Source organism: Mustela lutreola, chromosome 6 (genome assembly GCF_030435805.1).
Source record: "Mustela lutreola isolate mMusLut2 chromosome 6, mMusLut2.pri, whole genome shotgun sequence".
NCBI lineage: Eukaryota > Metazoa > Chordata > Mammalia > Carnivora > Mustelidae > Mustela > Mustela lutreola.
Genome location: NC_081295.1, coordinates 120,260,090 through 120,273,611, shown reverse-complemented (window position 1 = coordinate 120,273,611; position 13,522 = coordinate 120,260,090). Strand labels below are relative to the sequence as shown.

General features: G+C 56.6%; 3 protein-coding genes and 1 long non-coding RNA gene across 10 annotated transcripts; 3 read left to right on the top strand and 1 right to left on the bottom strand.

Moving 5' to 3' along the window:
- Positions 1 to 121: 121 nt before the first annotated feature.
- SLC39A7 (solute carrier family 39 member 7) lies at positions 122 to 3,760 on the top strand. The gene is made up of 8 exons (XM_059178684.1): positions 122 to 263; positions 573 to 987; positions 1,079 to 1,247; positions 1,408 to 1,461; positions 1,597 to 1,761; positions 1,900 to 2,040; positions 2,251 to 2,447; positions 2,860 to 3,760. Exons 2-8 carry the CDS (start codon positions 577 to 579, stop codon positions 3,130 to 3,132), a joined length of 1,410 nt encoding a protein of 469 aa, XP_059034667.1. The 5' UTR covers positions 122 to 263; positions 573 to 576; the 3' UTR covers positions 3,133 to 3,760.
- A 31-nt stretch (positions 3,761 to 3,791) lies between these two features.
- Positions 3,792 to 6,164, top strand: HSD17B8 (hydroxysteroid 17-beta dehydrogenase 8). Of its 6 annotated transcripts, none has more exons than XM_059178689.1 (9): positions 3,808 to 4,025; positions 4,210 to 4,427; positions 4,527 to 4,643; positions 4,776 to 4,868; positions 4,971 to 5,056; positions 5,172 to 5,256; positions 5,467 to 5,509; positions 5,707 to 5,781; positions 5,971 to 6,164. In XM_059178689.1, exons 1-9 carry the CDS (start codon positions 3,842 to 3,844, stop codon positions 5,985 to 5,987), a joined length of 918 nt encoding a protein of 305 aa, XP_059034672.1. In that variant the 5' UTR covers positions 3,808 to 3,841; the 3' UTR covers positions 5,988 to 6,164. The 6 variants fall into 6 exon arrangements, with proteins under 6 accessions (XP_059034671.1, XP_059034672.1, XP_059034669.1 ...); XM_059178686.1 differs by having other exon boundaries at positions 3,842 to 4,025; positions 4,527 to 4,722; positions 4,756 to 4,868; XM_059178688.1 differs by lacking the exon at positions 5,467 to 5,509 and having other exon boundaries at positions 3,792 to 4,025.
- Positions 6,165 to 7,285: 1,121 nt separating this feature from the next.
- Positions 7,286 to 11,771, top strand: RING1 (ring finger protein 1). Of its 2 annotated transcripts, XM_059178679.1 has the most exons (7): positions 7,309 to 7,995; positions 8,108 to 8,248; positions 8,998 to 9,158; positions 9,259 to 9,474; positions 10,189 to 10,578; positions 10,762 to 11,035; positions 11,335 to 11,771. In XM_059178679.1, the coding sequence occupies exons 2-7, from the start codon at positions 8,171 to 8,173 to the stop codon at positions 11,434 to 11,436; spliced, it is 1,221 nt and encodes a 406-aa protein (XP_059034662.1). In that variant the 5' UTR covers positions 7,309 to 7,995; positions 8,108 to 8,170; the 3' UTR covers positions 11,437 to 11,771. The 2 variants fall into 2 exon arrangements, with proteins under 2 accessions (XP_059034663.1, XP_059034662.1); XM_059178680.1 differs by lacking the exon at positions 8,108 to 8,248 and having other exon boundaries at positions 7,286 to 7,995.
- Positions 11,765 to 13,522, bottom strand: LOC131834259 (uncharacterized). The gene is made up of 3 exons (XR_009354803.1): positions 13,348 to 13,522; positions 12,794 to 12,870; positions 11,765 to 12,201 (listed from the first exon to the last, which is right to left on the bottom strand). It is a non-coding gene; the product is annotated as an uncharacterized LOC131834259 (long non-coding RNA).

The window sequence follows — 13,522 nt, the reverse complement described above, 5'->3', positions numbered from 1 at the left end:
GCTAGTTCCCGCCCCCTCGTCTAGTTGGAAACGGAGGAGGCGGTCTCCTCGGCCCTGTTAGCCGGCCTCGCCCAGCCTTCCCTCAAATAACCTCCACGCCCGCGCATGCGCGCCAGAGCAGGCGACTGGGCCGCCACCCGAGTGCCGCCATATTGGTAAAGGTATTGGGACCGAGGTGGGACGGAACTTCCTGTTCTCGCGGGAGCTAGAGGCGGGACTGCCACGTCCGAGCAAACCGGGAAAGGAGAGGATTCCCGAAGCCGGTGAGAATTCCCTGCTTTACCCTACCGTCCTTTCCAGACCTTTTCCACTACCTGGTGGATCATAGAGACTAGGGCCCAGAGAGTCCGTAAAGTAGAGAATCAAAGCCTAGAGCGGTGTCCCGGGGGCCCTATATCCGGGAGGGGGGTTGAGATAAAGAGACCGAGTCTTGGGAACACTGTGGGTGGGAACAGCGGAATGTGGTAGCGGTCCTTAGAAGTGGACGGAGGGCACGAACGGAGTAAAACTGGCACCTCATAGGTGTAGAGTTGAGGGTCAAGTGGAGTCACTGTCTCTGTCCCTCTGGTCAGCGTGATGGCCAGAGGCCAGGGGGCCCCCCACTGGGTGTCCGTGGGACTGCTGACCTGGGCGGCCTTGGGGCTGCTAGTGGCCGGACACGGGGGTCATGGCGACCTGCACGAGGACCTGCACGAGGACTTCCATGGCCACAGCCACAGGCGCTCACATGAGGATTTCCACCATGGCCACAGTCATGCCCATGGCCATGGCCACACTCACGAGAGCATCTGGCACGGGCATACCCACGGTCACGAACATGGACATTCACATGAGGATTTGCACCATGGCCATAGCCATGGCCAATCACATGAGAGCCTCTACCACAGAGGACATGGACATGACCATGAGCACAGCCATGGAGGCCATGGGGAGTCTGGGGCTCCAGGCATCAAGCAGGACCTGGACACTGTCACTCTCTGGGCCTATGTGAGTCCCCAGGGGATGGGGGAGAGAGGGGCCGGCTCTGGATTTTTGGGAAACCCCGCACCACTTGACCCCTGACTCTCTCCCTCACCAGGCACTGGGGGCCACCGTTCTGATCTCTGCAGCTCCATTTTTTGTCCTCTTCCTTATCCCTGTGGAATCAAACTCCCCCCGGCACCGCTCTCTGCTCCAGATCTTGCTCAGTTTTGCTTCGGGTGGGCTCTTAGGAGATGCCTTTCTGCACCTCATCCCTCATGCACTGGGTAAGTGATCTTTGGCCACTATTGTAAATCTTAATATTTTATTCTTTAGGCAGAAGGGTTCTTTGCCCTTTTTTCATCTCTTACTATCCAATATTCCCCCAAATGCATGCCACTTGGCCAGGGTATTCTCTCATTTGACATCTCCTCTCCCTTTCTCCAGAACCTCATTCTCACCACTCTCTGGAGCAGCCTGGACATGGACACTCTCATAGTGGTGAGGAAGGAGTGGATGAAGATGTGTTGGGATGTTGGGGAAGGTCTTTCCCTCCCTCTTCTCCTCCTGCACTTGGGGGAGAGGAGTCTGGAATCTACATCATCTCCCTTAATGTCTCAATGCCTCTATTTCCAGGCCAGGGCCCCATTCTGTCTGTGGGACTGTGGGTCCTCAGTGGAATTGTTGCCTTTCTTGTGGTGGAGAAATTTGTGAGACATGTGAAAGGAGGACATGGACACAGTCATGGACATGGACATGCTCATGGTCACACACAGGGAAGTCATGGGCATGGAAAACAGGGTAAGTCCCTTTCCTTAAAAAGCATTTTGCCTGCCTTAGAATCCCCTTATTCTATGGCTCTTAGGTGGGAGGGAACTTCCTTTCTGAGGACATTTTTGGAGGTCTCTGTTCTCCACTTTTACCAACTCCTTCCTGCAGAGTGTCCTTCAAAGGAGAAACAGAGTTCAGAGGAAGAAGAAAAGGAAGCAGCTGGGTCTCGGAAGAGGAGAGGAGGGAGCACAGGGCTCAAAGATGGGCCAGTGAGACCTCAGAATTCTGGAGAAGAAAAAAGAGGTTCAGGTGAGGGACAGAGTTATTGATAAACTTGGGCCAGGGATATTGTGTTTCACATGGAATGTGCATTGTGGGTAATGGCAAGTGTCCGGGAAACGTGAAGGGGCTGGGTGGTGAAGTGATCTCTGGGGGGAGATGTGATAATGGCTGACCAGAGCTGAAATTAGGAGTGATAGATGTCTCTAATTATTTTATCTTTCTTTCCGCTTGTACAAGACCTACGTGTATCAGGGTACCTGAATCTGGCTGCTGACTTGGCACACAACTTCACAGATGGTCTGGCCATTGGTGCTTCATTTAGAGGAGGTCGGGGGCTTGGGATCCTGACTACAATGACCGTCCTGCTACACGAAGTGCCCCATGAAGTCGGGGACTTTGCCATCCTGGTCCAGTCTGGATGCAGCAAAAAGCAGGTTGGTGATTTGTGCATCAGACATGATTGCCTCAAACTCTTTACCTCCTGCTCACCCACCCAGAATCCACGATCAACACTCATTAGTTCCAAACAAGCTGTACTGTGAGGAACAACAGAAATGAGGGGGAAGAAATTCTGTCTCTTCATTTGTGGTCTACAAACCATCTCAGTGGTTTATGAGGGTCTTTCACCTTGACCTGTTCACTCAGAGTGTGTCTATAGGTAGGACCTCTTTGATATTTTAAGATTTTTCAGAAAGTGTCTATTCTAGATCCTCCTCTTTTTGCCTCAGTCTTTAGTTCTCCAAGACATGCACCCTGCCCATATGTACCTATATCCCACCACACATGCCTAACCGCTGATCATCTTTAGATGCTGCTGAGTACCTTTCTGTCTTTTCTGCCCACCAGGCGATGCGTCTGCAACTACTGACGGCAATAGGGGCGCTGGCAGGCACAGCCTGTGCCCTCCTAACTGAAGGAGGGGCAGTGGGCAGTGAAGTTGCTGGTGGTGCAGGTCCTGGCTGGATTCTGCCATTCACTGCAGGTGGCTTTATCTACGTAGCAACAGTGTCCGTGTTGCCTGAGCTGTTGAGGGAGGCGTCACCATTGCAGTCACTTCTGGAGGTGCTGGGGCTCCTGGGGGGAGTTGCCATGATGGTGCTGATAGCCCACCTCGAGTGAGAGGTGGGGTAAACCGTCCCCACTGCAGTCCCAAACCTCTAGCCTCTAAGTCCTCCAGGTCAGGGGTCTGTGGAGGTTGGGGGCCCTCACCAGGGACATCTGGCAAAGGAAATTGTATCCTAGAGAAGTGGTGACTTTGGCATTAGGGCCATCAGGATTTTGCAGTGTTACAGGAGCTGCAGAAGTGAGAGTGAGAAGTCGGAGGGACCATAGTGTAAGTCATGTGCTGACCATGTTGTTGGGTTTGGGGGCTAAAGGGGGCCATGAAGAAGGCTGGAAAACAGAGGGGGTGATGACAGCCTATGCTGTGTGCCCCACCCAACCTGTTTTCCGAGGACCAAGCTACTACACACAGTCTTCTTCCAAGGTCTGCCTCCCCCTCCCACCTGTTGGTGGAAGCTTCAGGGAAGACCAGAGCCCTGGACAGGGCGGGTAGCAGGAAGAGCCGGGGATGTACATCAGTTAAACATCAATCGTGTGTCCTGATTTGGGAGTGATTGAGGGGGTAGGTGGGTTGCTAATCTCCTGGCCCGATTTTTTTTTTTTTTCTATTCTTTTGATATCACTGTTTGAATCAAGAGGTAGGGGTGGTGACCGGAAATAAAGTCCTCGGATCTTCCGCCCCACACGCGGTCTTTTGTCTTTTTTGGAATAAGGGACCCTCGTCTCCCCAGGCCCCCAAGTGGTGGCAACTGGCCACGCCCCCGCGATGGGAGGTCAGCCTGCGCTGGTGGCCCCAGATGGCCCAACGCTGGCCTGGCTTAGATTGGCGCGTCTTTGCTCTTGCCACGCCCCCTCTGCGCTAGGATTGGCTCCGTACTGGGTGCCCGCCCACCAGCCGCCGGACATGGCGTCTCAGCTCAGGCTCCGCTCCGCGCTGGCCCTGGTCACAGGTTGAGGGGAATGTCCTCCCAGGCGGGTTGGGGTGCTGGAGTGTTGTCGGGGCGCCCCCTCGGCGTCTACAGGCGCTGTGACCTCTAGCCCCCGGCCCAAATTTTACTAACTTTGCGCCCTGTCGACCTCTGACCCCTGCCCACTCCCCTTTTCCCCCCTCCCGCGTGTTCTTTCCCACCTCAGGCGCGGGTAGCGGAATCGGCCGGGCCGTCAGTGTGCGCCTGGCCAGAGAGGGGGCCACTGTAGCCGCTTGCGACCTGGACAGGGCGGCGGCCTGCGAGACGGTGTGGCTGCTGGGCGGGCAGGGGAGCGAGGAGGTGGCGCCCGGCGGCACCCACGCCGCCTTCCAGGCTGACGTGTCTGAGGCCGGGTCAGTCAGGCGCCTGCTGGAACAAGTGCAGGTGAACGCGACAGGACCTCGCCCTCTTTTAAAAAGCCGACGTTGCCTCCATTCCCCCGGCTGTACTTGGGTTTTGGTGTGTAACCGCCCCCTTCCATAGGCCTGCTTTTCTCGCCCGCCATCTGTCGTCGTGTCCTGTGCGGGGATCACCAGGGATGAGGTTCTGCTCCGCATGTCTGAGGATGACTGGGACAAAGTCATTGCTGTCAATCTCAAGGTGGCGACCTCTGAACCTGTGGCTTCTAGCTCCTCCAGCCTGGGGGAGGGAGCTGGAAGAAGACTGTCACTCCAGCTGCCTTGTTACTGGAAGGACTGTCACTCCTTTCTGCCTTGTTACTCTCCTCACCAGGGCATCTTTCTAGTCACTCAGGCTGCAGCCCAAGCCCTGGTGTCCAGTGGTTGCCATGGGTCCATCATCAACATCAGTAGCATCGTAGGGAAGGTCAGATTGAGTTGGGATGAGGTCAGCCAGCTAGTTGGGCATAGAGAGGAGAGCCCCTCCTTGGGACTCTTGACTCATCCCAAATCTCTGACTCACCTATAGGTGGGGAACATGGGACAGACAAACTACGCAGCATCCAAGGCCGGAGTGATTGGGCTGACCCAGACTGCAGCTCGGGAGCTTGGACGGTTGGTCAGACAGCCCTGGGGGTACAGAGGGATTTGCTGAGGTGTGTGGGAGGTATGGGAGGCAGGTCAGTACTCAGTCCTCTTCCAGAATCAGCAGCCACTCTCCCTTCCACAGACATGGGATCCGCTGTAACTCTGTCCTCCCAGGGTTCATTACAACACCCATGACACAGAAAGTGCCACAGAAAGTGCTGGACAAGGTAGGAGGCTGTGGACCGAGGGCAGAATCCTTCCAGATACCCAACAACATCTCTGGGCTTCAGAGAGAATCTGGGCACAGGGCCTGGCAAATAGTAGATATTTAATAAGTGTACAAGGAATGAAGACAAAAGAAAAAAGGGTCATAGATTCAGCCTACAAAAAAAGTCTGTAAAAGAAACTTTCACCCACTTATGAGTATTTTCTTACAGGTGATTGGAATAATCCCGGTGGGACATATGGGGGATCCTGAGGGTGAGCACTGAATGAGGAGGAGGCCCTAGGGAAAGGGCCTGAATGAAGAGATCCCAGAATTTGTGGAATCTGAGAGGATATCACTAGGATTGGTGGTTGGAGTTTGTGTGTTGGTGGGGAGGGGTTCCGGTGGGAGGTGATGACTTTGGGTCCATGAGAGTGAGTAGGATTCTGCCTTCTTCCCACCATTCCTGTAGATGTGGCAGATGTGGTCGCATTCTTGGCATCTGAAGACAGTGGATACATCACAGGGGCCTCAGTGGAAGTCACTGGTATGAAGCCATCATGGGGAGGGAGAGGGAAGAGTAGTGGAACCCAGATGATAAGAGAAAGCAAGTAAAGGGAGTCTGGAGCCACTGAGGGAACAGCAGAAGTTCCCATAGGCATGGGACCGAAGTGGGCGCCACCCAGCCCATTTGTCTCCACCTGTGCATCTGTCCAAATGTTTCTGCCCCTCCCAGGAGGTCTTTTCATGTAACTGCCTCACGGACCCTGGACTCTGCTTACTCCCCCACCACTCTACCCGGCCTCCTGCTGATGAGGACTCTGAGTTCCCAGGCTACAAAAGGGGTGGCAGTGTATGGCTCTGAAATGCTGAATATGGGAGGCAGGGGTGCTTGTGACCCTAATAAATTCCAAATCCTCTTCCCTGCCACCTCCGGTTCTTCTTGTGTCTAAGCCCTCAGACCCTTCCCCACCTCCCCCTCCTTTCCCTTTCCCGAAGGATTGTTCCCTTTCACTGCCTGGTCTCCCAGGGCAACCCCCGCCGCCGGGTGTGAGAGGAGAGAGTGTGTGTCACTGTGTATGCCTGACACTCGGTCTTTTTAGAGGGAGGGTGTCTCTGCCCCACCCCCTCCCACTGGTCCTGCAGTCCCAATCCCCTCCCCCCAGTTCCCCAGGTCTTTATGGTCCCCAAGGGTGATTTGTTCATGGCCCCATCCTGGTGTCCAGTCTGGCCTTGGGAGGGGTCTTGGAACAGGTGGCCCTCCCCCACCCCTCTCCCTTCTCTGAGTCCCCCCTCCCCTTTCTCTCCACCTTACAATAGCTGCAGCCGGCCTGGGGTCGGGTGGGGGGGATTAGGGGAGGGGGCCAGGATTAGGGGAATGGACCAGCCGATGAAAGGGGCTGGAGGAGAGCAGAAGGGAGGGGGCTGGGAGGAGGAGGAGGAAGGGGAGGGGGTCTGCGCTAATCGACTCTGGAGCCCACATAAGGACTGGCCACGGACTGAAGGAGAGGACAGGGAAGTAGGGGGGAACTGGGGGAGGGGGCGAGGGGACCCACTGTTGCCTTGTCCCAGAAACAGGCTACCCCCCCTGGCAGCTGCAGCCCAAGTCCGGGAACCCCAGCTCAGGCTGAAGGAGACAGGACGCCCACCACGGTCTCTTTCCACCACCCGCACCCCCCCCTCCCGCCCCGTATCTCATCCCCTGCCCTCAATGGGGATCGCTCTGCCCCTTCCTCTTCTCTTTCCTCCCCGTCCCCTTCCTTTACTGCAAAGTCCTGGAGGAGGCTCCTGCCCGCTTCCCACTCCAGACATTCTGCCCCTTGTGCCCCCAGCCACCCACACGCGCACGCCCCCTCCCCTATAGGGGCCCCATCTTGTGTCTGTGTCCCTGCTTCCGCGTGGTGTCTCCATTCCCCCGTTCCTCTCGTGCGCCTCCCTCCCCCGCCCCGGGCCGCGGCTCTTGATTGTCCAAACGCAATTCTCGAGTCTCTGGCTCTGGCCGAGAGTTGAGTCTGGACGTCCCGAGCCGCCGCCCCCAAACCTCGAGGGGAGAGCGGGTCGGAGGGTCTAGTGAGAGCCAAAGCGGAGGGTGGAGCAAGTCCCCAGGGTGGTAAGGGGAATCCCGGGTTCATCCGGATTTAGTTGCATTCACAGGACTGGAGGACTGAAGCGGCCGAGGATCCTTTGCAGCCTTCCCCCTACCCTCCCCGGAATGCCGGGCTGGGGTTACAGAGAAGTTGTGGGGAGGCGGGCAGCTGTACCCCAGAGCCGCTAGGGGACGCGGAGTGGGGGAGGTGGCCCCTTTTCCAACCTACTGTCCCCTCCCGGGGTTCAAGAGATCTCAGGCCCCGCCCTCCGGAGTGGAGGCCTCGGGTGGGGACCTCGGGAAGGGAACGGTGGCTAAGGTTGGCAGCACGACGGTGCCGGCCGGGCTACTGAGACCGGGGTCCCTACGTAACTCGGGACTCCGGGGACGCCGGCTCTATACGCGAAGCGGGCGCTTCCCGAGGGCGGGGTGCCCGGGCGCCCACGTCGCGTCCCACCCGAGCCCCGAGTGGCGGTGACGTCTCTGCTGACGGGTGTGGGGGGTGTAGTGGAGGGACAGGCGGAAGTGACGTAGGGCCCCAGCGCCCGGGCCATGGCGGCGGCGGCGGCGGGAGCTGCTGTCTGAGCCGCGGCTGCGGACCGAGGGATTTGGGGCTGGGATCCCGGGCCCTGGGAGAGGCGCTGCGGCAACCGGGGCGCGGACGGCTGGATCCGGGTGAGGGGCAGCGCGGCGCCGGGCGGAGGGGGGTGGGGGGAGCCACCGGAGGGGCGGGGTCTGCGCGAGGGCGGCCCCCCTAACACCCCTTCCCCCTTCCCCCCCATCCCAGCCTACCTCTCCTCCTCCTCCACCGCGGCGGAGCCCTAGTGGGGGGGGTCTGTGCCCGGTCACCATGACGACGCCGGCGAATGCCCAGAATGCCAGCAAAACGTGGGAACTGAGTCTGTATGAGCTCCACCGGACCCCGCAGGTGACAGGGACTCTCCCTTCACAGCTTACTCCCTTTCCCAAACCTTTGAATCCACAGACCCCATCCCACAGCCTCTTTAACGTTTCCCTGCCCCATGTCACAGACTCCCTTGGTCCTACCTTTGAGTCATCTTAATCTTTTCCAAGCACTTCACGTTTACCTCATTTAATGCTCACATCAGCTAGTGCCACAGACATAAAGCAAATATGACTTCCTTCATCTGAAAGATAGTAAACAGACAGAAATTACCTTCACTGTTCCTCGGCTCCAGTTAGTGCCTGTAAGACTCACCCCTCAAGTTTATTAAAAATGGAGCCTCTCGGCTGTCCCCCACCGACCAACGTTCTGATATGGTAATGAGATGAGGCCCCAGAGTCTGCGTTTTAAGCACGTACTCTAGGGGATTCTGATATAGGTTGAACCTGGACCCACTTAGAAATTCTGTGGAAAAAGCCCTCTCCAAATTCCAAATCTGTGCCACCCCCACCCCCACACCTCTTGCCAAACCTCCGATCCTTCTGTTGCGAAGCTCCTACTTTTAGTTCATGGACACTAATCCTTTCTGTTTTCCATTCTCTCCAAGTCAAAGCTCCTCTCTCTCAGAATTACCATCTTCAAGTGGCCAACATGGGGTACCCAGATTCTGCTATTTCACTGTATTTCTCAAAATTCCCATTCCATGGACCACTTACTTCTAAAACCCCTTTCCCCCCCAACCCACCATCGTTTCCACTCACTGATGCCTCCAGGAAGCCATCATGGATGGCACAGAGATTGCGGTTTCCCCTCGGTCACTGCATTCAGAACTCATGTGCCCCATCTGCCTGGACATGCTGAAGAATACAATGACCACCAAGGAGTGCCTCCACCGATTCTGCTCAGACTGTATCGTCACGGCCCTTCGGAGCGGGTAACAGGAGGGATGTGTTTGAGATGGGATGAAGGGTACAGAGTTGGGGCCTCAATGCCCCGGCAGCTGACTGTTCAGAGCCTCCTCTCTTCCATGCCAGGAACAAGGAGTGCCCTACCTGCCGCAAGAAGCTGGTATCCAAGCGGTCTCTGCGGCCGGACCCCAACTTTGATGCCCTGATCTCTAAGATCTACCCCAGCCGGGAGGAATACGAGGCCCACCAAGACCGGGTGCTCATCCGCCTCAGCCGCCTGCACAACCAGCAGGCACTGAGCTCCAGCATCGAGGAGGGGCTGCGCATGCAGGCCATGCACAGGTTCGGGCTGGGAGAGAAGCAGTAGCAGGGCTGGTGGGACAGATGTGTGGGTCTGACTCCTGGTGCTGTCTTTGCTGCCTGCCAGCTTCTGTGCCTTAGCATCCTTATAGTTAGCCCCAGCATGATTGTTGAAGCTTGGAAGTCAGGAACGTAAATTGCAGCTTCTTAGTAGCTGGCACTGCTATCCTTAAGAAGAAAACAGCTCACCCTTTAACTTTCTAGAAGTTAGAGTAGTGGAGTGATTTTGAGCATAGACTCTGGAGTCACACCGCTGGGAATTAAATGACCTTCTAGGCCAGCATTGCTCAGTCTTCAGTAGGAATCCAGATTACCCAAGGGTCTTGTTAAAAATGCAAATTCTAATTCAATGGGTCTGGAGTTGGGCCTGAAATTCCACATTTCTACAAACCTGTGCTTCTGGTTCTTGGGAGTCCATGAGGAGAGTCAAGGGGCTGTGATCGCAGACAAGTTATTTAACCTCTGTAAGCCTCCGTTTCCTCAACTATAAAGAGAATATAATTCCTTGCTTCTAGGATTTGTACTGTGTGGGCGATCAGTGCAAAATACTTAGCAGTGTGCTTAAGCATATAGTTAGTATTTCGTAAATATTAGGTGTCATCAGTAATATCTCCCTGATCTCTTGTTCTCTCGTAAGTTTAAAATCTAAACCCCTTATCCTTGGTGCTTTCTAACTTCAACCACTTGCTTCTACAGGGCCCAGCGTGTGAGGCGGCCGATGCCCGGGTCAGATCAGACCACCACGATGAGTGGGGGGGAAGGAGAGCCTGGGGAGGGAGAGGGGGATGGAGAGGATGTGAGCTCAGACTCCGCCCCTGACTCTGCCCCAGGCCCTGCTCCCAAGCGACCCCGTGGTGGGGGCGCAGGGGGGAGCAGTGTAGGGACTGGGGGAGGTGGCACTGGTGGGGTTGGTGGGGGTGCCGGTTCTGAAGACTCTGGTGACCGGGGAGGGACCTTGGGAGGGGGCACCCTAGGCCCCCCAAGCCCTCCTGGGGCCCCCAGTCCCCCGGAGCCAGGTGGAGAAATTGAGCTCGTGTTCCGGCCCCACCCCCTGCTCGTGGAGAAGGGAGAATACTGCCAGACTAGGTGAGAGCCCTGTCTTTCCCCTGACCTCTGAGAAACCAGAGATCACATAGACTTCCATCAGAAGTGGGCTTCACCCAAACCCAGCAAGAAACCCTAACCCAGAGGCCCTGTTGGAAAGTTCCATACTTCCCTTGTCCATTGAAGGTTTTCTGTGCCCTAAACCTACCCTCTTTCCCACTTCAGGTATGTGAAGACAACTGGGAATGCCACAGTGGACCATCTTTCCAAGTACTTGGCCCTGCGCATTGCCCTAGAGCGGAGGCAGCAGCAAGAGGCTGGGGAGCCAGGAGGGCCTGGAGGGGGCGCCTCTGATGCCGGGGGACCTGATGGGGGTGGCGGAGAGGGTGGGGGTGCCGGAGGTGGTGACGGCCCTGAGGAGCCTGCCTTGCCCAGTCTGGAAGGTGTCAGCGAAAAGCAGTACACCATCTACATCGCCCCTGGGGGCGGAGCCTTCACGGTGAGAGCCTCTGAGGGCAGTGCTGTAAGAGGGAGTGCTGGGGAGGGTGGTCTGGGGCCACACAGAACCATGGATCCCACCCTAACTGGCCCACCCTCCTTTCTCTGGGCATCCAGAGATCTGTGTCTCCTCCCCCATCACTCCCTGTGCCCCTGCTTTGCCTTGCCCCAGCTCTTTTATTACTCTTTTTTTCTTTCTTCCTCCCTAGGTCACTTCCTGCCTTACTCGTATCCTTTACTACCTTCTCCAATTTTCTTTTTTCTTACCCTGCCTCTCTCTCTCTTCCACCCTTTCTGTAGACACTGAATGGCTCCCTGACCCTGGAACTGGTGAATGAGAAGTTCTGGAAGGTGTCCCGGCCACTGGAGCTCTGCTATGCCCCCACCAAGGATCCAAAGTGACCCCACAAGGGGACAGCCAGAGGATGGGGACCATGGGGTGTCCCTGTGTCCTGGCCTACCACCCCCAGCTTCTTTGTCCCCCAGTGCCCCCCCCCAACCCAGCCAGCCAGCAAGAGGACACAAATGAGGACAAGTGGCTTTTATACAAAGTATCTATATCAGATTCTTCTATATTGTACAGAGCGGGGCATGCACCCCCATCTACTGCCTTTTCTATTGCTCCTCCCCCCCCCCCGCAGCCTCCCATCTACACAAGATGTTGGGGAAGGTGAAAAGCCTTCCCCTTCATGCCCTCCTACCAACAACAACAAATTTGCTTCTTCTCCTCTTTGAAACCTGCAGTTCTGTGTCTCTGTTTATTAGGGGTGTACTAGAAGGGGAAAACCAAAACAAAACAAAAAGACTGGGGAGACAAGCCTGGAAATCATGTGGAAATCAGCCTTGGAAATGGGGAGGAAATGCCAACGGTTCTTCTCGGTGTGTAAATCCCAATTTTCTGAACCCCAAGTCAACAGATATGTATGAAAATAGTGGGGCACAGTCTGTGAAGCTGAAAGAGACAGGGTGAAGAGCTGAGCGGTGTCTCGTCAGATCTCACAGCTGCCCCCTAAAAGCTGGATCGCCCAGCCTGGAATCCAAGGTTTCAATACCAAAGGGAATGTAGGAAAGTGACTCGAGAGTAAGGCACGTTTGTAGCCGCCAGTGGGACCGTGATGTTCAGAAGCAGAGTAATTCCTCATCACTACAAGAAGCTGGTGTCTATAGCTGGAAAGACAAGAGGGAGGGGTCGTGGAGAGGGCTGCGAGGACCTCCCTGCTGGACATCCCGGCCGCCTCCCAAAGAAGGCGGCCAGGGCCAGGGACTACAATTCCCAGGATGCGCAAGCCAGTGCCAGCCTAGCCGCGGGCTGAGTGGAGGAAGGGCCGCAGGGGAGGTGTAGTTCTGTTCCTGCCGGGCTGTGGCCAAGAGCAGAGCGGTGGGGACCTCAAGTGAGGCAGTTGCTGGCTCCCGGCCTCGAGTTGCACGGGCGGACTGGGCCCCAACCCGCGTTCGGAGGTACAGTGGTGCTCCGCTGCGCTCCGCATCAGGTGTAGTGCGGGGTTCGGACTCGCCTCCCCCGGAGTAACTGATTGTCCCTCTGCCTCCACCTTCAGACTCTCTGCCCCTCACTTCCTGTTTCCGTTGCCCTTCGCATCCCCACCCCGATCCGCCCCAAATTCCTGCAGCTCGCTCAGTTATCTGCCCCACTGGCAGAGAAGTTAGGCTTTCGGTGTGATCCACAGACCCGAGGGCACACCACCCCACGCTTGGGATTTCTCGTTTTTTCCCTCTGATCCCTAGTACCTTCAATACCTACCGACTAAGGGGCACCTTTCCGCCCAGGCAAGTCCTACAGACCTGCTGGCCTGAACTCACCGCCTGAGCCCTCTTGCCCTGCAGAAATAAACCAGACCCACTTAACACTTGAAGGAGCCCCTTTCTATACCCGCTCCCCAGAACCCTTGATCCTGGCTCGCCTCCTTTCCAACCCCAGGTATCCAGCAGCTGCGGCGCTGCCGGGGCTTTGGGGCTGAAGGAAATTGGGCGTCGCTCCCGGAGTTTCAGAGAGGGAGAGGCAGGCGTGGAGGAGTCGGGAAGGATACAGAGGTGGAGGCTGGAGAGTACGCAACGAACACGGCTTTTCTTCTAGTTCTCGCGCCTGCCAGGAGCGCCACCCCCTCACTTTTCTCATTCTCTCCAGGAAAGTGACCGACCCGCAGCTTCTTCTGTCTCTCTTCCCCGCCCTCTCCCTTAACCCTGTAACAGCCCCTGGTCCCCGTATCGCCCCCCCCCGCCCCCCGCCCCGGCCCATCTCTCTCTTCAGCTTCGCGGTCAACACCACCCCACCCTCCCCTTCTCTCCACTTCTCACATTTCTGCTGCTGTCCCCTCTCTGCTGCCTCCATGACTGAATTTCGAAGATGCGCCTGTTTATTTCCGTGACATCATGTGGGAAACAGACCAAACTGTGGCCCTAGGCGTCTGTCTAGGGGAGGGGAAAATAACTACCTCCTTGACCGGGTGTTCTCCTTCCCTATTGCTGGGAG

Bases quoted from the DNA above. Each gene is read 5' to 3' on its own strand.
- HSD17B8 (XM_059178685.1), top strand. From the start codon at position 3,842: ATGGGAGGTCAGCCTGCGCTGGTGGCCCCAGATGGCCCAACGCTGGCC. The intron at 4,869-4,970 runs GTCAGATTGAGT...ACTCACCTATAG, and splicing joins TCAGTAGCATCGTAGGGAAG to GTGGGGAACATGGGACAGAC. The intron at 5,057-5,171 runs GTTGGTCAGACA...TCCCTTCCACAG, and splicing joins GCAGCTCGGGAGCTTGGACG to ACATGGGATCCGCTGTAACT.
- RING1 (XM_059178679.1), top strand. From the start codon at position 8,171: ATGACGACGCCGGCGAATGCCCAGAATGCCAGCAAAACGTGGGAACTG. The intron at 8,249-8,997 runs GTGACAGGGACT...TGATGCCTCCAG, and splicing joins AGCTCCACCGGACCCCGCAG to GAAGCCATCATGGATGGCAC. The intron at 11,036-11,334 runs GTGAGAGCCTCT...CCCTTTCTGTAG, and splicing joins CTGGGGGCGGAGCCTTCACG to ACACTGAATGGCTCCCTGAC.
- SLC39A7 (XM_059178684.1), top strand. From the start codon at position 577: ATGGCCAGAGGCCAGGGGGCCCCCCACTGGGTGTCCGTGGGACTGCTG. The intron at 1,762-1,899 runs GTAAGTCCCTTT...TCCTTCCTGCAG, and splicing joins TCATGGGCATGGAAAACAGG to AGTGTCCTTCAAAGGAGAAA. The intron at 2,448-2,859 runs GTTGGTGATTTG...TCTGCCCACCAG, and splicing joins CTGGATGCAGCAAAAAGCAG to GCGATGCGTCTGCAACTACT.